Genomic DNA, 21,597 nt, shown 5'->3' with positions numbered 1-21,597 from the left:
GGTAAAGTTTGGTTAAAGAGGACCAAGAGAGTAGATTCAATTACCGGAAAGCAGGATGGAGGCATATTTAGCAGAGGAGGAAGGAGGAGTGGGAGAAGGAAGGAGGGGGAAGTTCACTATTGATGGAGCATTCTATAGTGGGTAGATACTGTTGCAGAATGGTGAACATTGCATGGGGATGATCGTATAGAGCAGAACCCAAAGCCATGACATAAACCTGCCCTCATCCTCAGCTAAGGATCTGCCTTTTATCCTGAAATATGAAAACTATGGAGTGAGTCTCAGAATGCAATGAAAATGCATAAAGGTTTGGAAAAAGACTTTTCAAGGAAGGACCACAGAGAGACAGGGTGGAGTCCATGCAGCCTAATTAGGTGACTGGGTCTGGAGGCAGACTGAGTTCAAGGCTGGGCTTTGCCCCTTACCAGCTGTGTGATATCAAGCAAGTTCTCAACCTCTATAAGCTGCACTGCCCTCATCTGTAAAATGGGTTAATAACTGTGCTCTTGGGTGTAGTGGGGATTGATACGTAGCAGTAACAGCCACTAAGTTTTGAATGTTTGCTGCTTGCCAAGCCCTCTGCATGTACATACACGGATGTACCAAAGCTCAGTCAGGGCTCAGCCTGAGCCTGTCAACCACTAATAAGAATACAATGAGAGGGGGCCCTTGTCATGATTTCAGTGGCAACTCGGAAAGCTCATTCAGCTGCATTCTCATCCTGCTGTGTGGCTTTTGGTGGTTACTTAACTTTTCTGGGTCTACAAAATGAGATGATTGAATTAGATGATCTATAAGGTCTTTTCTAGCTCTAAAATGCTGTACCATTTTGGGAAATAACACTAATAAATAGGATTTATTTAGTGCTGCGAAGGCTAAGGGGGATACTCAAATATGAACTTCAACTCTATGTATATATGATTATTATAAGTTTGAGGGATTGTGACCAGCTGTTCTCTTTTGACTGAGGGCAGGACATGAGGCAACACACGCTAATTGCTTTAGATTAGACATTTGGAAGACTTTTCTGACTTGGGAGAAAGAGTAATACGTCATCAGAGCAGGCTGTGGAGATGTACTCCATGAACTCATTAAAGCAGACAGTTGGCTGTTTGTCTGACACTCGCCTTAAATGTAACTTCATCATACAGGCCTTCCCTGACTCCCTGATCTAAGGTAGACCCCCTTACCTATATTCTTTCACATTTCATTCTGTCGTTTTCCTCCATAGCACTTATGACAATTCGTAATTGCATTTTGATTTTGTATTTAGTGTTTAATATCTGTCTCTTTGGACTGTAAGCCTCCTAAAGGCAGGGCCTGTCTTTATTTGGTTCACCTCCTGTGTCCCTAGTCCCAGCACAGTGGTGGTCATATGGCAGGTACTCAGTAAATATTTGTTGAATGGATAGATGGATTCAGAGGTGGCTGATTTCGTGGTAGCGCTCCTTGATGGGAAGTGGATCCTTTGCTCTCCTTTTTTGGTAAGAAAAATCCCAAAGACTTTGTTTCTCAAGAGATTTTAGATGCTGTTTCTCCTTCCCACCTTCTTTTTCTGGGGGCCGGTCACCCACAGGTGTGCATTTGTTCAGTTTTAATAGATGCCCACGTGCCCCTTCCTTGTGGATTGGTCAGACTCCCTCTGTTTCTGGTGGAGGAAGTGGAAAGTGCAGGTAGGGTTCTGTTGGAGTCAGGACAGAGCCCAGTGGAGCAGGCTCGATGGTCAGGCTCTTTCCATTTGCTCCTCCAGATCCATGCTTTTCCGTCTTCACCCTGCTCGGACCTTGGTAGGCTGTGTGAAGGGGGCTCCCTTCCCCTCTTGCTTCTGTTTAAGGTTGGCCCTTGGGAGAGGACGCAGCAGGCTGATGGAGGATGGATGGAGAGAGTGGTTGGACTGTTTCTTCTCTGGTTCCTGGCCTCTGCAAGCCACAGCTCCTGTCCTGGGGCTCTGCTAATGGTGCTATCTCCAGGTTCTTGCAAGCACTCTCCCTCTGTCCCTCCGAAAATAGCAGCAGCGGTAATGGCCCCTCCCCACCCTTACCCCTGCGCAAAACCCACCTGGGATGCTTTAACCTACCTTGTTGGATCCCTTAATCACCTCTCCCCATCTCTGTAAATAGTCCCTACACTAAACTCTCAATATCCCCATAAGAGCAGGCCATTCATCTCTCCTGTTTTCTAGGGCACCACTGCATCATAGTTCCTGCCCCCAGCTTACCTGGTGCAATGGTAGGGACCACATATCAAACTGTGGCAGTGTGGGGGTATGAGGTCCAGGATCAGAGGAGAGGTTGAAGAAATATTTTAGTAAATCAGAATGATCACCTGTACCTTAGGTTTGCATCTTTAATTAAAAAAACAGCAGGGGATGGTGGCTCATGCCTGTAACCCCAGTGCTTTGGGAGGCAGAGGCAGATGGATTGCTTGAGGCCAGAAGTTTGAGGCTGCAGTGAGCTATGATAGTGCCACTGCACTCCAGCCTGGGTGATAAAGTAAGACCCTGTGTCTAAAAGAGAAAGAAAGAAAGAGAGAGAAAGAAAGAAAGAAAAAGAAAGAAAGAAGGGAGGGAGAAAGAAAGGAAAGAAAGAATGGAAAGAAAGGAGGGAGGGAGGGAGGGAGGGAAGGAAAGAAAGAAAAGAAAAGAAAGAAACACACCAACCCTCTGTCAGGTCAGGAGTTTGGGACACCTGGAGGAAGGGGTTCAGCTTTTCTCTGGTGTCTCTTCTGGGCAGGGCTGGCTCGGGTTGCCACTTCTCTGCTGGCAACCCCAGGGCTTCTCTTCTCAAGCCCCAGGTAGCTGATCAAACTCCTGATATCTTCAGAAAAAAAGGTCGTGGCGTGGCTGTGCAGTGGCCACTCTGCTCATCCGGGGCCTGTGAGGCATTCGCCCTCACTCCTCTTCCCGTGGCTTTTGAGGCTCTCACTTCCCCCTGGGTTGAAGAGAACAGCCTTTCTGAGGCTGAACTAGCTTTTCATGGAGGAAACCAGAGCTGGGCAGTCAGCATGGCCATGAGGAGGTCATGGGGTTGACAGACAAGAGCTGGGATAGGAGGTAATGAGCATACTTGGTTGCCAGCATTGTGCATTGCTTGAGTTTTCAAAACACTTTAATGCAAATGAACACATTTCCCCTTACAAAACCACCTGTGGAGTTGGGCATTGCTATCCTCACTTTGCGGCTGCAGTAAGGGCTCCAGGCTCCCGACGCCTGCCTTGTCTGATGTCATGGCTGGAGAGGCAGAAGCATGGCTGTGTGAGCCCACATCCACCCCGCACCCTTTCTGCTCTGGCTCAGCTTCCTCTGGGGGTGTGGGCATGGTTGGAATCTGTCTCTGGATTATGAAATGGAGATGGAAAAGCTGGACAGGGCTCCAGTGTTCCTCTGCTTCCAGGAGGAGAGAGCACAGGCCCCGAGTCCTCCTCAGGAGCCCTGGGCCCTGCGTGTCCTCCAGGACTGTCCCTCCTGCCCTGCCTGCTTCTAGTGGCCTGACCTGCCTTTCTATCTTTGTTTTTCAGAAGTGGAGCTTCCCCTGAAGAAGGATGGGTTCACCTCAGAAAGCACCACGCTGGAAGCCTTGCTCCGTGGCGAGGGGGTTGAGAAGAAGGTGGATGCCAGAGAGGAGGAAAGCATCCAGGAAATACAGGTATTCCCACACCTGCTCGGGACCCCACAGAGTGTTCCTGTCACCATAGCGTTTCCAGAACTCCAGCACCGGCTTGGCTCCAGATCCTTCCCTCAAGGGCCGGGGCTCAGTCTCAGACTGCGTCGTTTCTATGGTGGCCAGGAAGCTCCCAAATTCTTTTCTGACTTAACCCATCTTCCGAAGGAGTCATTTTTGCCTTCACCTCGGTTCCCTTCCCTCTCTTCTGTCTGTCTATTCAAAGTGAATTTGTTGAGCCTAGTGAACACAGGGACTGTGCGGGGTCCCAGGGACACAGGGTGGACAAAACAGTCTGAATCCTTGTTCCCATGGAACCAAGAGTCCATCGTCTAGGCTTGAAATGTCTTCTCCAACTAGGGCCATATGAGTCCGGCTTGCCCACCCCCTACCCTCACACCCAGCCTCACCGGTCCCCACGACTGCACACTCCCTTTCCCAGCAGTGCCCAGCCATCCCTCAAGCCCATGCAGTCCTCACCCTTCAGGCGGATGGCTGCTCTGTCCCCATGGGTCCACTACCCTCTATCCATGCCACTTCTAAAGCTCTCACTGAATAGGATTATAATGGTGCACACCTACCATTTCTTTTTCTTTTTCTTTTCTTTTTTTTTTTTGAGACAGAGTCTCGCTCTGTCACCCAGGCTGGAGTGCAGTGGCGTGATCTCGATCTCGGCTCACTGCCAACTCTGCCTCCTGGGTTCAAGTGATTCTTGTGTCTCAGCCTCCCGAGTAGCTGGGATTACAGGCATGTGCCACCATCTGGCTGTTTTTTTGTATTTTTAGTAGAGATGGGGTTTCACCATATTGGCCAGGCTGGTCTCGAACTCCTGACCTCAAGCGATCGCCTGCCTCAGCCTCCCAAAATGCTGGGATTACAGGTGTGAGTCACTGCACCTGACTTCACACCTACCATCTCTTATTTGTTATTTGTCTGGAATCCTCATTGTCTAATACAATGTTTGCCATTGAGTAGTGTAATATGAATTAATCCTATTATGAAATAATAGCATTGGTAGTTAAATATTAAATTATTAAAATTAAATTGTATTTCTATTAAATTTATATTACATATTAAATGTTTATATTTTATTCTATACCTATTGTGCATATTTAATATTCAATAAATTTATTAATTTATTAAAACTACAATTAAATTAATAATAATGGAATAATACACTGCTGATTGGCTTGGTAAGTTCCATCAAGCCAGGGCCGATGCGGTCATGCTCACCAGTGTCCCCGGGGCCTTTCCCAAGCTGGGTAGAGTTGAGTCTTGATAAAGGCATTGAATGAATCACAGAATTTGGCCTTCTTCTCTGCCATTCCTGTGTTAAGATGAATTGTCAAATCTTTTCCATTGAGTTGCCACAACATGGCTTGTGTTTGTTCCCTCCTCTCCTTTCCACGAGCTGCAGCCCTAGTGAAGATCCTCATTAACTGTCACCTTTATTTGTCTAAGGACCTTGGGGTCATCTTTGACTCCTGCTTGTCTCTCACACCTGACATCCTGTTCATCAGGAGCCTTGTCGACTGTGCCTTCAACATAAGCCCAGTTCTCCCACATCCCCTCTCCCTGCACCCACCCCTGCTACCCTGGCCCAAGCTGCTCTCATCTTTTGTGTGAACTGCTGCGGTTGTCTTCTCAGTGGTCTCCCTGATAATGCTTGAGAGGCAGTCTTTAAAAAAAATTATTTTTTAACAGCAGTTTTAGGTTCACAGCAAAATGAAGAGGACGGTACAGAGATTTCCCATATACCCTTGGTATAGCCTCCCCCGTGATCAACATCCTCCACTAGAGTGGTGCGTTTGCTATAATAGATGAGCTGCACTGACTCATCATTATCACCCAGTGTTCAAAGTCTGCATGACGGTTCACACTTGGCGTTGTGCATTCTTTGGGTTTGAACAAATGTGTAATGGCATCTGTCCACTCTTAACGGTATCATACAGAAGTTTCACTGCCCTAAAAATCCTCTGAGCTCCGCCTGTTCATCCTTCCCTCCGTCCTAATGCCTGGCAACCACTGGCTGTTTCCTTGTCTCCATAGTTTTGCCTCTGCCAGGATGTCATATACTTGGACTCACAGTATGTCGCCTTTTCAGATTGGCTTCTCTGACTTGGTAATGTTCATTTAAGGTTCCTTCATGTCTTTTCATGGCCAGATAGCTCATTTCTTTTTAATGCTGAATAATATTCTGTTGTCTAGATACACCACAGGAGAGGGAGCTTTTTAAAATTTAAGTCTATTCCTATCATTCCTGTGCTCAGAACCCGCTACTGCCCCTGCTATCTGAGAGTGAAATTCAGGGCCTTCTCACCCCTCTCTGACTCCACTCTTCCCCTTTTCCTCACCCACTCTACTCCACGCACAACAATCTCCTTCTGTTCCTCCCAGAACACACCAGGCCTGTCCCAGCTCTCAGGCCTTTGCCCTGGCCGTTTCCCCAGATGTCCACTTGCCTCTCACCCTCACCTTCTTCATTTTTTAATTTTTATTTTTTATTATTTATTTATTTATTTATTTATTTTTGAGACAGAGTCTCGCTGTGTCGCCCAGGCTGGAGTGAAGTGGTGCAATCTTGGCTTGCTGCAACCTCTGCCTCCTGGGTTCAAGCGATTCTCCTGCCTTAGCCTCCTCAGTAGCTGGGATTACAGGTGCGCACCACTACCTCTGGCTGATTTTTGTATTTTTAGTAGAGACGAGGATTCACCATGTTGGCCAGGCTGGTCTCGAACTCCTAACTGCAGGTGATCCGCCCACTTCGGCCTCCCAAAGTGCTGGGATTACAGGCATGAGCCACGGTGCCCGGCCTTCCTCTTCTCTCAATGATGTCCCTGACCGTGCCGTACTTCATTCCACACCTTTGCCCTGCCTGCCCCTGCCTCCCGATTCCACTCTGCTTTTCTCGTTCTTTTCCATCACTCTTATCATCATCTAATGTACTTTCTAATTTACTTACTTATTATGTTATTGTTTATTGTCTGTTTTCTTCCAGTAGAATGTAAACTCCTTGAGGGCAGGATCCGTTGCCAGTTCTGCTCGCTAATATCTCGCAAGCACCCAAACAGTGCTTGGTGCTTACCAGGTGCAACATAAATATTTGTTGAATGGACACATGAGGGAACAGATTCCAGGAATCGCCCTATCCCCAGTTCTTCCCCTCTCTGACATGTCCTACTTTGCTAGCTGACCTTTTGTTCTAGAGCAAAACTCTGCTAAAAAACTGTTGTTTCCCACTAAATAAATCGAAAAGGATGAGCGTGACCTTCCTGGGCCTGTCCTCTCCATTCCTAACCTGGTTTTCAGGCTTATTTTCCACTACTCCTTTCCCTGCTCTGTTCTTCAGCCTTCTTCCCTCCATGCCATTGGTCCTGCTGTGCCCTTTATCTGGCATGGGTTTTCTTCTATCTCCATGTGTACAAATCTCACTCATGTTTTAGACTCAGCCCCAGTGCCACCTTCCCCATTAAGCCTTTCTTGGTCTCCGCTCCAGCCAGAGGGATCTCTTCTTGCCTTTGGTGTTGAAGCCACCTACTGCTTTCTTCCTTGTGTGTGTGTATGTGACTTTCAGATTTTGAAGTCAAGGTCTGTCATCTCTGTGTTACTTGCTAGAGTATTTTTTTTGCTCAGTTCATGTCATTTGACAGAATCAATGAATGGGGCAGAGCCACTGCCCAGAGCCTTGATGCTCTGGGGATGTGGGTCCCTTTCCCTTTAAAGCTGGTGGTGGGCTTGAGTTCTTCTCATGCAGCACTGGGCTGGTGCTGTATTGTCGTCATCACGTCACCATCATCTCCGATGTAAACTGAAGGTCTGCTGAGTGCAGCGCATGGGTCTGCTGTCTACTGTGCTAGAAGACAAAGCCAGGACCATAAGTCAAATGAGTTTACGTGTTTTTATCGACTTTGCATTATTAAAATACACATGTAGCAAATGGATTATGCTTTTTCATTCATTCATTCATTTGACCAAAGTTTCACGAGGGCTTCCTCTGTGCAGGCACTGTGCTGGGTGCTAGGGACACAGAGACCAAGAGAGACCTGTCCTCTCCACTCATATTTGAATGTGACACACAGGCAGGAAACAAATAAAATAATTGCATTTTAGGATAAAATCCATGAGAACAAACAGTATGAAGATTCAGTATCAGAGTAGAGTTCCTGAGGAAGATGAGGGATTTTTTTTTTTTTTTTTTGAGATGGAGTCTCGCCTTATCACCCAGGCTGGAGTGCAATGGTGCGATCTCAGCTGACTGCAACCTCCTCCTCCCAGGTTCAAACGATTCTCCTGCCTCAGCCTCCTGAGTAGCTGGGATTACAGGTGCCCACCACCACGCCCAACTATTTTTTGTGTTTTTAGTAGAAATGGGGTTTCACCATATTGGCCAGGCTGGTCTCGAACTCCTAACCTCATGATCTGCCTGCCTCGGCCTCCCAAAGTGCTGTGATTACAGGCGTGAGCCACCGTGCCTGGTCAAGTTGAGGGATTTAACCTCAACCCTATGGGATGAGAAGAGTCAGGAAAGTGATGGTCCTGGGGAAGAGCTTTCTGGGCAGAGGAGCAGTGGGTGTGATGGCCCCAAGACAGGTCAGAGCTTGTTTTGTTGAGAGAACAGAAGACCTGTGTGGCCGGAGTATTGTGCCAGGGAAAAAGGAGCCCAGGAGTTCGACAGGTGGGCTGAGACCAGACCACCTAGTTCCCACAGGACAGGGAAGTGGCTTTTGGTTCCATGTGATACAAAGAAGGAAGCCATTTGGAAGATTTTGATCAGGGCTGTGAATTTGTATTTCATAAAGATCCTGTTGCCTGCTGCATGGAGAGGAGATTGGATGCGGGGCCAGCAACGGAAGGAGGGAAATCAGGAGATTTTTGCAGTATTCCAGGCCAGAGATAATGTAGTCTTTAAAAAGCATTTTTTTTTTTTTTTTTAAACACAACCACAAACCGCTGTTATCACCATAAAGACTGTTTAGAGTAACAGGGAGAAAAGTTATTTTAAAATGTGTTTATTTTCCAGATAATGTCCTTGGACAAGGAATGCATGTCTGTTACAGGGGGGTCAGCTGACTTTGTAGTTGGACACCCCGCCCCCATCCGCGACTCCTGATACAGGACTCCCCCTCTGCTTCCTGAGCTCTGAAACAAGCTTTGTTTGTTAGAAACTCCTGGCTCCTCCTGAATTATGTCGAGAGGCTTCTGGTGTCAGGGCCACATCACAGGAAATGCAGACACACTGGGTCCGCCGCCATCAACATCTGAGGCCTGGGGCATAGACAGAGGCTTTAGAGTCACAGGGAAGCTGATGGGCAGAGGGAGGATGGAGCCTCAGGGAGAAGAGAAGTCAGTTTACTCCCAGACATGGAGGCCATGTGACACTCTGGGGACTAGCTCAGCTGCCTCTACCAGTCTTTCACCTTCCAACCCAGAGTCCATATTGCGGGTAATAAATACCCTTATAATGAAAAATGAGAGTTGGAGTTGTACTGAGATGCCAAAGGCAATGACCTTTAAATGCGAGGCACTTGGAACTTACCATGATTAAGTGACTTCCAGACCTGGAAAGTTTGCAAGATGGTTCTACGAACAGCAACAACAGTCATAACCAGACCTTATATTTATACTATGTCTTTGCCCCAAAGGCTGCAGAGCATTTGACTTGTCACTGTCTCGGTCGGCTTTTGCTAGTGTTCCCACCTACAGGTCAGGAACTCTAAAGACTTATTCTGTGAATGGGGGCTGACATTTCCTAGTTTTGGGCCAGAGGTCATGTCCAGCAGACGATGCTTTTTCTCTGTTAGATGGTTAAGGCTGGCCCAGAGACCCGTTAAGTGCTGTCAGCTGGTGGATTCCCAAATAAACCTAGTAGAGAAGTCAAAGAATTTACTAGACCTGTTTTGAGTTCTTTGGGTGGATTGGGTGACTAGAAGTGTCCTGATCCCTGTGATTTAGAGCAGAACATTCTAGCCAGGGGCAGTGGTGGAAGATCACTGCCTGGTGGCTCACCCCTGGGCTTCCTGCTTTGAGGACAGGCCAGAGGTGTCATCCAGGAGGCGACTTAAACAGCAATGGTTATCAGACGACAGTGCAATGGGTGCCGCTGTCTCAGCCTTCTCAACATATTTGTGATATTTGACCCATCACCACAAGGAAGAGGAGATGGGGTTACCCTGTGTAATATGGTACTTGTTCCGCTTACTAGCTCCATCTTATGCCATCTCCCTTGAGCCACTAAGCACTGGTCACACTGGCCTTTCTGCTCCCTGGACAAGCCGTGTTCCTCTCCCTGCCTCAGGGAGTTTGCATATGCTGTTTCCTCTGCCTAGAACCTTTTCCCTCCCTCCCCTCTGTCCTCATTCACAAGGCCAGTCTTTGCTCATCTTCCACATCTCAACTTCTCAGCTCATGTTCTCATGTAGGCCTCCCCTGGCCCTCGGATTAGGGAAAACTCCCTCCTAACACCCTCTCATAGCACTTTGAACTTGCCTACCACTGTTTTGAGAAGAGTTGTAATTATATGGTGACATATGCACATTGTTTAAATCTGTCCTCCCTTCCCTAGACTGGAAAGTCCATTTGGGGCTGGGACTGTAGCCATTTTGCAGCTTGCCTAGCATGGAGCCTGCCATGTAGTCAGCACTAGATAAATCTTTGTAGATGGAATGAAGGAATTCCTATTGTATAATTGGGGAAACTGAGGCATGAAGAGATTTATGACTTGCCCTAGATCACACAGAGAGCCCCTAAAGAACCCCCCAGGTGGCCAGGTGTGGTAGCTCATCTGCATGGTATGCCTGTAATCCTTGCACTTTGGGAGGCTGGGGTGGGAGGATCACTTGAGACCAGGTGTTCGAGATCAGCCTGGGCAACATAGTGAGACCCCCATCTCTACAAAAAATAAATTAGCCAGGCATGGTGGCATGTGCCTGCAGTCCCAGCTACTTGGGAGGCTGAGGTGGGAGGATGGCTTGGGCCTGGGAGGTTGAGGCTGCACTGAGCTGTGATTGTGCTACTGCACTCCAGCCTGAGCAATAGAGTGAGTCCCTATCTCGGAAAACAAAAACAAAACAAAACAAAAAAAACAACCCTCTGGGCCCCCTGACATGGAGCCCAGTGAGCTCCATGCCCCTTCCCTCTTTTCCTACTCCCATTGTGGGGCTGGGTCCTCTGCCACAGTCTTTTATCCCTCCCTTAAACCCAGAGGAACACATCCTACCTCCTTCCCTCCTCTAAAGGGAGTGACATGCTTAGGCCCCTACGTGGAGAGTATGCCAGATTACATCTTGGAATTCTCAGCCACTGTGCTGAGAAATGAATGGGGAACCCTGAGCCGATGAACCTGACCTTGCTTTGGTCATGGCTTCACTGGATGATCTGGAGCACTCAAAACTGTTTTCAGCCTCAGCGTATTCACCTGCAAAATGGAAATTGGATTCTATGTTGCAATGTGACTGGCGAGCTGCTGGAGAGAGATAATTTCAAATTCATGATCTTTAAGCTCCATGACAAGTCGGGTACTAAATGAAAGTCTATTTTTCTTAAAAAAAAGAAAAAAAAGCAGTGGCTTATTATGAACAGCACATTCGTGTTAAATCTGGTCAGATGAACAGGAAGTTACTTGTTTTCATCAGACAGGGCAGGGTTCCAGAATGGCAGGGAAAGGAGAAACATTTCCATATTTCTGAGGTGGCCCTTTGGGAGCAAAAAGAAACATTACATTTACAAAAGTAAGTTTTGATAAAACATTTTGGCCCCACATAGAAAAGGGCCCCTACCAGCATAGTCTCTTGTTAGAAAACTCTTCTTGGGCAAAAAGAATGGAAAAAGGTCAGTGTTCTGGGAGGACTTGTCTGGAAGGGGCCCAAGGGCTTAGGAGAGCCTTGGTGGTGCCAAGAGTTCAAACTCCAGGCAGCATTTCAGAGGCCCAACTGCCCAAGCAAAGGCAGCGTCTTCACTGTGTTAAAAAATAACAACAAATCAGAACACCCTTAAAATTACCCTTTGATGGTTTTTCCCTTTGCATTTCATTTCTCACCTTTTCTATTTTTTTTTTCATTTCAGAGGGTTTTGGAAAATGATGAAAATGTAGAAGAAGGGAATGAAGAAGAGGATTTGGAAGAGGATATTCCCAAGCGAAAGAACAGGACTAGAGGACGGGTAAGTTGGGGATGACATGAGCGAGGAAAGAGGTGAGGGAGGCTGGGGTGCCTGGCCAACGATTGATCTCCACTGCAGCTAGATGGAGACCACGGCCATGGTCTTACATGGAGAACGCTCAAAGAAGAAAACTCCAGAACAGCTCTGATCCCAGGTTGTAGCCTGGAAGAGTTCAGAGCTGGCAAGAGGGAGGAGAGGAGGCAGAGGGGGCACCCTGAGTGGGTGGTGAGGTCTGGGGAGGGCTGAAGTGTGGGATCAGGGTGAGGGTGGAAGATAAGGAAAATGTGCCTGTTGTCACCACTGCTTGGTTACTAAAGAAGGCTGGACATTTCCTGCCTTGTCCCTGGTGCTGCGCCAGAATGATGGAGTCAGGATACCTGCTTTTGGGGTACATGGTCACAGGAAGGGGAACATCACACACCGGGGCCTGTTGTGGGGTGGGGGGTGGGGGGAGGGATAGCATTAGGAGATATACCTAATGTTAAATTACGAGTTAATGGGTGCAGCACACCAACGTGGCACATGTATACATATGTAACTAATCTGCACGTTGTGCACATGTACCCTAAAACTTAAAGTACAATAAAAAAAATAAATAAACCATAATCATGACCATAAAAAAAAAAAGAAGTTTGCTGGGGTAGCAGGGGCCTGCAGCTGGTGGCTCCCAGTGGATTTGGCATGAGCTCTGGAGGCTTGAGACCATCCCAGGGGTCCTGGGATGGGACAAGGAAAAAGCCAGAGCCTGGGGAAGGGCAGAGGGGAAACTGAGGTGGAAGGAATAAAAACAAGAGACTGGTCAGGCACTTCCAGGCGTTCAGGTTGAATCTAGAGTTCACACGCACAGGGGCTTTCTGTGGTGGCCGTCAGGGGTCTGCAAGGGCATGTGACAATAACCAGGTGGAGGGGGACCTCCAGAAGTAAACTGCTGCTGTCCACCTGGAGAATTGACTCTCAGGCTTGAGAATCTCACCCCTTTAGTCTCTAGGCAGGACTCTTACCCCTCCTACGGATAAGCACTTAGTCCCGGGCGTTCTGTGGGTTTGCGGCCAATGATAATCATGGCAGGGCTCTCCACTCTCGTGGTTCTCATGCCTCAGCAGACATTAGTATCACTGAGAGAGCTTATTGAATGCAGATTTCCAGGACCCCACTCAGAAATTCTGCTTTAGGAGCTCTGGGGCAGGGCTTTATACTGTATTAGAAGCAAGTCCCCAGGCGGCCGCTGCACGTCGGCCAGTGCGGCACACACTGAACTGAGATGCTCCAGCCTGTCGCAGTGTGGGGCTGTGCAGCCTGTGCAGGGGCTGGGCGGGCAGCTCTCTGATGGTGCACTTCCGGTACAGCTGGGACCAGCCTCGTCACTTAGCAAGATTTTGGCTATCTTGGCTCGTCTCTTCTTTTCTCCTACTTTTTGTTGATTTATGTTTGTTTGATTTTTTTTCTGGAGTATTTGAAAACAAGTTCTAGACATCTTATCATTTAACTGACACATATCTCAGTGTGTGTCTTTAACAGATATCATTATCATACCCAATAAAATAATAGTTATAATACCTACTATCTAGTCCCTTATCATTTCCCCCTTTGTCAAAAAATGCCATTTTATAGTTGGTTTGTTTGAAACTGAAGTCTCTCGGATTCCACAGCATACCTCTTCTGTATTCTCTTCTGTATTGCACCCCACCACACACATTTTTTTTTCTCCATGCCATTAATTTGTTGAAGAATTTGGGCTGTTTGTCTTGTGGAACTTCTCACATTCTAGAAGTGGTGGGAGGATGGTATTTAATGTCTTTCTCCATCCTCTGCCTTTCCTGAAAACTGGTAGTTTGATTAGAAACTTGCTTAGATTCAAGGTGTGTGCATGTGTGTGTGTGTTTGTGTGTGTGTTTGTGTATGAGTGTACAAACATTTCTTGGGGGGAGGCAAGAATCCTTCCTAGGTGGTGATAGGTTCTTCTTGTATCACATCAGGGGCATACCCCGTCCAGTTCTGCTTTGAGTGGTGTTTAATTGATCAGCAGATTTGAGTGTTGTCAGCCTGATCTCTCCTTATACAGTTCCTCATCAAGTTTTTACTTAATGATTTTTGCAGCCATTGATAAACTGGCCTAGACCCATTCATGGAGGGGAGGGTATTAAAAAGAAAATCGAATTCCATTATTAAAGGATACTTTTGAGCTTGGACTTCCTGGGCCTTTGGTGAACTCCCAAAGAGCTGTGTATGTCCAGACCCACTTCCTTTCCTTCTCTCACCCCAACCAAACTGACTCAAGTGTGGGAAATGGTCCTCTTCACACCTTCTCCCCAACCTACATTTAGAAGATTGAGCTTGCAGTCAGTGGATATGAATTGGGTGTCTGTGAAAATATCAGCAGTTGCTGCAACCATGTATATTTACTGTGTACTTCCTGTAAACCAGGCAATGTGATGGGCTCTGTATAACAAGAGCTACCACATAGAGAGTGATGGCTTTGTGCCAGGTGCTTTAGACTACCATCTTTATTTCTGCATTGTGCATTATGGCAGCTGCTGGCCACATGTGGCTACTGAGTCCTCAAAACGTGGCTAGTCCTAATGCCAATGTGCTGTAAATGTAAAATACACAGGAAATTTTGAAGACTTAGTATGAAAATGGAATGCAGAACATCTCATTCTTAATTTTTATATTGATTAAATTATAAAACTATCATATTTTGGATATATTGTTAAATAAAATATATTATTAAAATTAATTGTAGCTATCTCTTTTAAAAAAAATGTGCTGCTGGAAATTTTAAAATGATGAGTGTGGCTCACATTGTATTTCTGTTGGTCAGAACTTCTTTCATTTCCACAAGTTGGTACTATTACTCCCAGGGGGATTAAGCAATTTGTTCAAGGTCACTCAGCCTAGTAAGGAAGAGGCTAAGATTTGAACACAGGTCTGTGCTTTCTCCTCTGAGTTCATGCCTGGCCCAGGGCCCAGCATATAGTCAATGATTAGCTTGTTGAATGAATGATTGAATGATGGAAAAGAGAAAGAAAAGTCATATTTCAGCTGTAGGGGAGATGAGAGAGGCCTGAACACAGCGAGGGGGCTGGATGGAGCCTAGACTGGCTCTGGGCCCACCAGATACTGGCCAAGCAGCAGCTGAATGGTTCCATGTTGTACAGTGATATTGTGGACATGTCACCCATGCGCGGAGCCACGAAAGGACCCAGAAGGCTGTGAGCAAGCCTCCTGTGCTGGGGCGTGGGAAGCTGCTGCACTCACAGCCTCAGTTCAGCTGTTTTGCCCACCCTTTATTTTTATAATTATTATGTTTTAGAAATGGGGGCCTCACTCTGTTGCTCAGGCTGATCTGGAACTCCTGGCCTCAAGCGATCCTCTTGTCTGGGTCTCCCAAAGTGCTGGGATTACAGGCATGAGCCACCATGCCCAGCTCATTGCCCACCCTTTAAAGTGGTATATTCCAGCTGCTGCTGGCACTGGAGAACAACTATGCCCATTTGTCTTGTCAGAACCTAGAGGCAGTCTAAGTCTTGACACCTCTGTGTGTGGTCTCTGGATGGTGGCATTAATATCATCTGGGAGCTCGTTAGGAATGCAGAAGCCCAGACTCCACACTAGATTAATGAGAATTAGAGTCTGCACTTTGACAAGCCCCCAGGTGCTTTGTGTGCTCACTGAGGAGGCCAGGGCTAAGGTAGGGATTACAGAATAGGCTCTGCTTTATTTGAACTTAGACCCTGCAAGTTCAAATTCCAGCTCTACCATTTACTACACGTTGGATGAATTGTGTAACCTCTGTGATGGTGGCCAAATTGCATAAGTACCCTGGGCCTCAGTTTCTTCATCAGTAAGTTTTGAGTGCTTCATACTGCCTAGATATTATCAGGAGGGGGCGAGCAAAGGGAATAACTCTTGGAACTTTGATAATGGGTAGTCTCTGAGTGGTGAGGGGAGCCCAACAATGAATAATTGTGTCTTTGGTAACTTCAGCCCAAGAAGTCAAAGCTCTTTAAAATTCATGAGATTCTTGTGAGTCATCCATGTGAGTATTATCAATTAATCAATTATCAATCAATCATGAAGTATTTATGTACTGTGGTGTTCAGGTGCCTCTCAAACTTTATGTGCATATGGAGCACCTGAGGATCTTGTTAAAATACAAATTCTGATGCAGTAAGTCCATGGGGTGGGGGCTGAGCTCCTGCCTTGTTAATAAGCTCCCAAGTGATGCTGGAGCTGCTGGTGTCAGGACCACACTTTAAATAGCAAGGGTGTAGGACGGGTGCGGTGGCTCACAACTGTAATCCCAGCACTTTGGAAAGCTGAGGTGGGAGGATGGTTTGAGCTCAGGAGTTTGAGACCAGCCTGGGGGCAACATGGTGAGAACTCATCTTTGAAAAAATTAGCCAGGCATAGCGGTATGCACCTGTGGGTACGGCTACTTGGGAGGCTGAGGTGGGAGGATCACTGGAGCCTGAGTAGTCAAGGCTTCAGTGAGCTGTGATTGTGCTACTGCACTCCAGCCCCTAGTGACAGAGTGAGACCCCCATCTCAAAAAAAAAAAAAAAAAAGGCCGGGCGCGGTGGCTCACGCCTGTAATCCCAGCACTTTGGGAGGCCAGGGCAGGTGGATCACGAGGTCAGGAGATTGAGACCATCCTGGCTAACAGGGTGAAACCCCGTCTCTACTGAAAATATGAAAAATTAGCCGGGCATGCCGGCATGCACCTGTAATCCTAGCTACTCAGGGGGCTGAGGCAGGAGAATTGCTTGAACCTGGGAGGCGGAGGTTGCAGTGAGCTGAGATTGAGCCACTGCACTCCAGCCTAAATGACAGAGTGAGACTCCGTCTCAAAAAAAAAAAAAAAAAAAAAAATAGCAAAGGTGTAGAGCAGTGGGTCTCAATTTTTTTGATCTCAGGGATTCCTTACGCTGAGAGCCCCCAAAGGCTGTTATTCAGGTTATAACCAGTAATATTCATACCACTAATGATATTTGCCATTTTAGAAATTAAAAAGGGAGTCTCTCTGAACCTAATGTGGTTTAAGAGGTGGCCCAATAAAAAAGATTTAAAAGAAAAATAAAACATATTTTAAACTAGAGAATACACACAGAGTGACAGCATCATCACATGTCATGTCGCCTCTGGAAGACTCCACTGGACGCCTGTGAGAGCGTGAGAGTGAAAAAGGCAAATCACGTTTTAGGACTCTTATGAAAATAGTTCAGACACTGCAGAGTCCCTGAAAGGACACTCAGGGATCCCCCAGGATTCCTGGGCCACACTGCTTGAGAACAACTGGTATAGAAGATCTAGCTCTCCGCTTGGGACCAAGTCTGTCTTAGTCAAGGGTCTTTCAGTTTCAATAAAAATGGGAAGGATTTGAAAAGCTGCCAGGCCACTGCCCCAAATTTGAGCAAAAGATCCAAACCACAGGAAGAGCAGGAACATGGCAGGGACTTAGCATTGGAAACAGTAAGGAACCCAGGTAGTTTCTGGCCTCTACTTCTCCCTCCTTCATTCTTCCTGCTTCCGTGTGTACGTGGCCCCATAAGGCTCCTGAATGTATGGGCCCTCAGTTCAAGTGGCCTATACTAGCTAGGGTCACTGTTTTCTAATTCCAAACCCCTTGGAGGTAGGATCTGATTAGCCCAGCTTGGATCGGGTGACTACTCCCGAGCCAGCCAATCAACTGTGGCCAGTGGGACAGGGCCATGTGGTACACTCATGGCTGCCATGGCCCAGCAGTGTGGGAGTACAGGTAGGGAGGAGTGAAGTAGGGTGGGCAGTTCTTGGGGAAGGAGGATTGGCTTCCTTTGGCTGGTCACCTTCAACGCTTTCTATAACAGAGCCTGGAGACCTAGGTCCTGTTCCTTCTGCTGGCCCTGGGACTGTGGACAGGTGAGAACCTGCTTCATCAAGGGCCAGATAGGAATCATAACACTACTTGGTCTAACTTATAGGGGTATTGTAGGAATTAACTGAGCTACTATATGCAAAAGAGCTTTGCACGCTATGTGCTAAGTGTTAGGGGGTCATAATAAAGTATAGAATGCCATTTTTGCCCTCAAGGACCTTAGAATCAAAATGGGAAGAAGATGCTAATACCCATGATACCATTAGAAACAGCAGGCACCTGACTGTGCACTAACCAAAGGCAACAGGAGTTCAGAGGAGAGAGATCAGCCTAGGCAAGGAGGGGGGAAATGATGTGTTGAGTGCTTCCTGTGGACTTAGTGCTGTCCCCTGTGGTTTCACACACTCTCAGCTCAAACTCTCTCAACAGCTCTGCTATATAGGTGTTGGTGTGCTCATTTTACAGTTGAGAAAACTAAAACTTAGAGAAGTAACTTGCCCAAGACACGTAGCTGGTGTTTCAACCTGTGTCTGACTTTAAGCGGATGCTCTCTTTTCACTGCTTAGTGTGGCAAGAGGAAGATTCTTGGAGGAGTGGAGGTTAGCAAGGGCAAAGTCTGGATCAGATGTGCATGGGCAGAGGAGAGCACGATCATGGGGTGAACCCGAGGGGATCAGCACTAGGTTGCCACTGGCTGTGTAAGTGGGTTGTAGATGGCAATGAATGAATGAACGTGTGAATGCATGAACCTATGACCATGGGCTCCTGTCTTTCATCCCTTTGTCTAATGGTCTGAAAGTCCCGTGGGATGGACTACGGGGGCAGTGTGGAGGTAGATCCCCCGTTAGGGTGGACTAGTGGGGCAATGTGGAGGTAGATCCCCCTTAGTGGGTTCTTTGAACAGCTCAGGGGTCAGTCGATGAGCTCCTGGATTAGGGTGTGCAATGGAAAGGAAATGCAAAGCCTAGATGGCCTTTGGAGGAAGAAACAATAGCATTTGGATACAGAGAATGAAGGAGAAGAACCAGAGATGACTGACTCGCTGCCTGCCTGATTGATTCATCTATTTGGCGAATGTTTATTAAGTGCATCTTATGTGGCTGGCCCTGTGCCAGGTTCTGAGAATAGTGGGGGCCAAAATAAACATGGTCTCCACCATGTTGGTCTCTCCATGTAGGGGAGACAAAATCAACTTGTAAACCAACACAGGTATAATCTAATGCCAGACAGTGCTCAGTGCCATGATGAAACGGGAGGGGAAAGAAAACAATGGAGAGGTTGTGAGTGGATGTAAGTTGGTCAGGGAGGGCTTCTCTGAGGAGGTGACATTTGAGCAGGACAAGTAGGATTCTGAGTTTTCAAACGTGAGATCTTATAAGAGACCCTAAGAGTGCTACTGCCTCAGGAAGAGTCCCTTGCATGTCCCTTGAAGTGCCCTATAGACATGATCCCCATTTTGCAATTGAGGAAACTGAGGGAAAGGGAGTGTGGCACAGAGTCACTCTGCTGGTCAGCCCTGCTGCAGGAGATGAAAACCTGGCTCCCACAACACCCTCCCTTTCCTGCTGGCAGCTCCCCCAGAAGCCCTCGTACATCCAGTTCTGCTCAACTCCTCCTCTTCCCCCTGGAGGTATTTTTAGTCTCCCAGAGCCCCTTCCCCAGTCTGCTGTTGCCTCGTCATTCTGCTTGACTTGCTTTCACCTGCTCAGAGGCGGCTGTGACAGGGCTGCAGGCTGCATGTCAAGCTGTCCCTGGCTTCACAGAGGGGTGTGGAGGGGGAGGGCAGCTGAGGGTGACCACCCTCGGCAGTGCGGGCAGGCAGGAGGCCTGTCAGTGCCCGGGTGACTGCCAGCACCTACAGATCCCTCTTGGGGTCAACTCTGAGTAATGAGGGCGAGGGGAGGAGGGCTGCTGGCTGTCAGCGCTGCAGGGGTGGGGTGAGGAGGGAGACCGGTGGGAGGGAGGGAGGAAGTGGAATTTGTTTTGGAGAGAGACAAGCTGAGGAGGTGGCAGAGGTGGTAGCTTTGCAGGTGGTGTTGATTGGGAAGTGGGTGTGTTTTCTGAGTGTGTGTTGCAGGCCTAGGGTACAGGCCTTTCCACTGTGAAGTCCCCGGTGAGTGTATGCATGGAGTGTGTGTGTGCACAGAGTGTAAGTGTGTGTGTGAGAGTATCCCAGGCCTTTCCACCATCAAGTCCCCATGGCCACTTTTCCAAGCCAGGCCCCAGGGGCTGCTCCATTTCCCCTGCACCCCAGGTTGCTGCCAGGTCTTATTCCTCACCTGCTCTGCCCCTTCCTCTCCATCCCCAAAGACCCCGACAGGCCCTTTCCTTGGCTGGGAGTTGACTGCTACTCATTACCAAAGAATGACCTGGAGAGGCGAGGGTGCTACACACGTGACCAGTGTGGGACTTACAAAGGTTTAAAAATAAACCTCGCTGTGTTCTTGTCACCACCGCCCTGGGGCTGCAGAGCTGCCAGCAACCTCTCTGACTGGGCTCTTTGATTCTTGAAGGTAGAGCTCATTCCACTGCCACCCTGGGAGATTCACACAGGGTGGTGGTATCAGAAGTCCAGCCCAGGAGACCGTGGGGGTCAAGGTCTTCGTCACCGGCTGGAGGCCCAAGACAGACCACACAGAGAGGCCTTAGCCAAAGCCCACCCCTACTGAGTAGGCCAAGCATGGGGTGGTGGCAGGGGCTCCCCTGTATCTACATTTGTGCACTGGGCCTGGATGTCAGGACTGTCTGGCTCTTGGGACACTGGGGGGATGGACACAGAAACCTAGGAAGACAACTACAATTATGCCTTCTTGCCCCAGTCAGGCCTTGTTCCTGATACATGCATCAGCTGGTCTGCCGAGGGGCCTGGGGTTGTCATCCTCAGCTGTGTCAGTGAAGCTAGGAGGCTAAGGAGCAGGAGGAAGCGGCCTCAGTGGCACGGTAGTGTGTGGGAATTTGGTAGAGGAGTGCTTTTCAGTACGGCTGCCCTGAGTAGCCGAATGACCTTGGGCAAGCTACTTAACCTCTCTATCTCTTCAGTCCTTTGATTTGTAAAACGGGGACCCTAGTAGAAACCACCTCTTGGAGTTGTGAAGATTTAATGAGATGATACAGGTGAGCAACTGAGTGATTTGGGGGCACAGCCCCTGACCTCTCTGGGCCTCAGTTTCCTCCCCTGTAAGATGGGACTGGTGTTGGCACAAAAGTTGGGATGAAGACGGTGTAAGGAGCTCGCAGAGTGCGTGCTCTGGAGCTGCAGTGATGACCATGGTAACAAACATCCGGTACCCCAATGTCTCCTCAGGCTCGCGGCTCTGCGGGGGGCAGAAGGAGGCACGACGCCGCCTCTCAGGAAGATCACGACAAACCTTACGTCTGTGACAGTAAGTATGGGCCGGTCCCACCTTCCTTCCTCCCTCTGCCCCTGCCCCCAGGGCCCCCCTTTCCTGTGCTTCCTTGGCCATCCGCCTGCCAGCCTCAGTGTGTGCTCGCCTCTTCCTCTCTGTCCGCACCCCAGCCTACCCGCCTGCCGCCTCCACCGCAGTCACCACTTCCTTGGGCCGCTGCTGCCCCGGGGGGTTTCTGCAGAGGGGAAGCCAGCTGGGGTGGCCCCCACCCTCAGTTCTGCACCCCCACCTCCTGCCATGCCTCCTGCGTGGCTCTCCTCTCTCTCTCTCACGCTCTCTGTCTCCTTTAAGATTCATCCTCTATTTCTTTCTGTATTTCAGAGAGTTACAAACAAAAGCATAACTCAAAACCCTCCCACAAAGGTATTTGGCTCGCCATGGCTTTTCATTTGTTTCCCTTTAATTTCCTTTCCCTCTTCCTCTCCTGTCCTAGGTAGGGCAAGTTATGAATCTTTCTATGACGATGACTTACTTTAATAAATGGCCCTCGATCCATCTCCAGCCTTTCTTGCTTGCTTCA

The 21,597-nt window shown here is 48.2% G+C and overlaps 1 protein-coding gene across 6 annotated transcripts in view; it reads left to right on the top strand.

Annotated features, from left to right (window-relative positions):
- Window positions 1-21,597, top strand: part of DPF3 (double PHD fingers 3) — a 279,174-nt gene that overhangs the window by 159,217 nt on the left and 98,360 nt on the right. For all 6 annotated transcript variants that reach the window (XR_010137066.1, XR_010137068.1, XR_010137067.1 and 3 more), the window contains 3 exons: window positions 3,517-3,644; window positions 11,721-11,816; window positions 20,975-21,053. Coding sequence is in view for 3 of the 6 variants with exons in the window: in XM_054530783.2 (XP_054386758.2) it covers window positions 3,517-3,644; window positions 11,721-11,816; window positions 20,975-21,053 (303 nt within the window). In the remaining 3 variants the exon portion in view is untranslated. The remainder of the gene's footprint in view (window positions 1-3,516; window positions 3,645-11,720; window positions 11,817-20,974; window positions 21,054-21,597) is intronic.

Source organism: Pongo abelii, chromosome 15 (assembly GCF_028885655.2).
Source record: "Pongo abelii isolate AG06213 chromosome 15, NHGRI_mPonAbe1-v2.0_pri, whole genome shotgun sequence".
Taxonomy (NCBI): Eukaryota; Metazoa; Chordata; class Mammalia; order Primates; family Hominidae; genus Pongo; species Pongo abelii.
The sequence above is the reverse complement of the archived record's forward strand: the minus strand, read 5'-3'. Positions and strand labels throughout refer to the sequence as shown.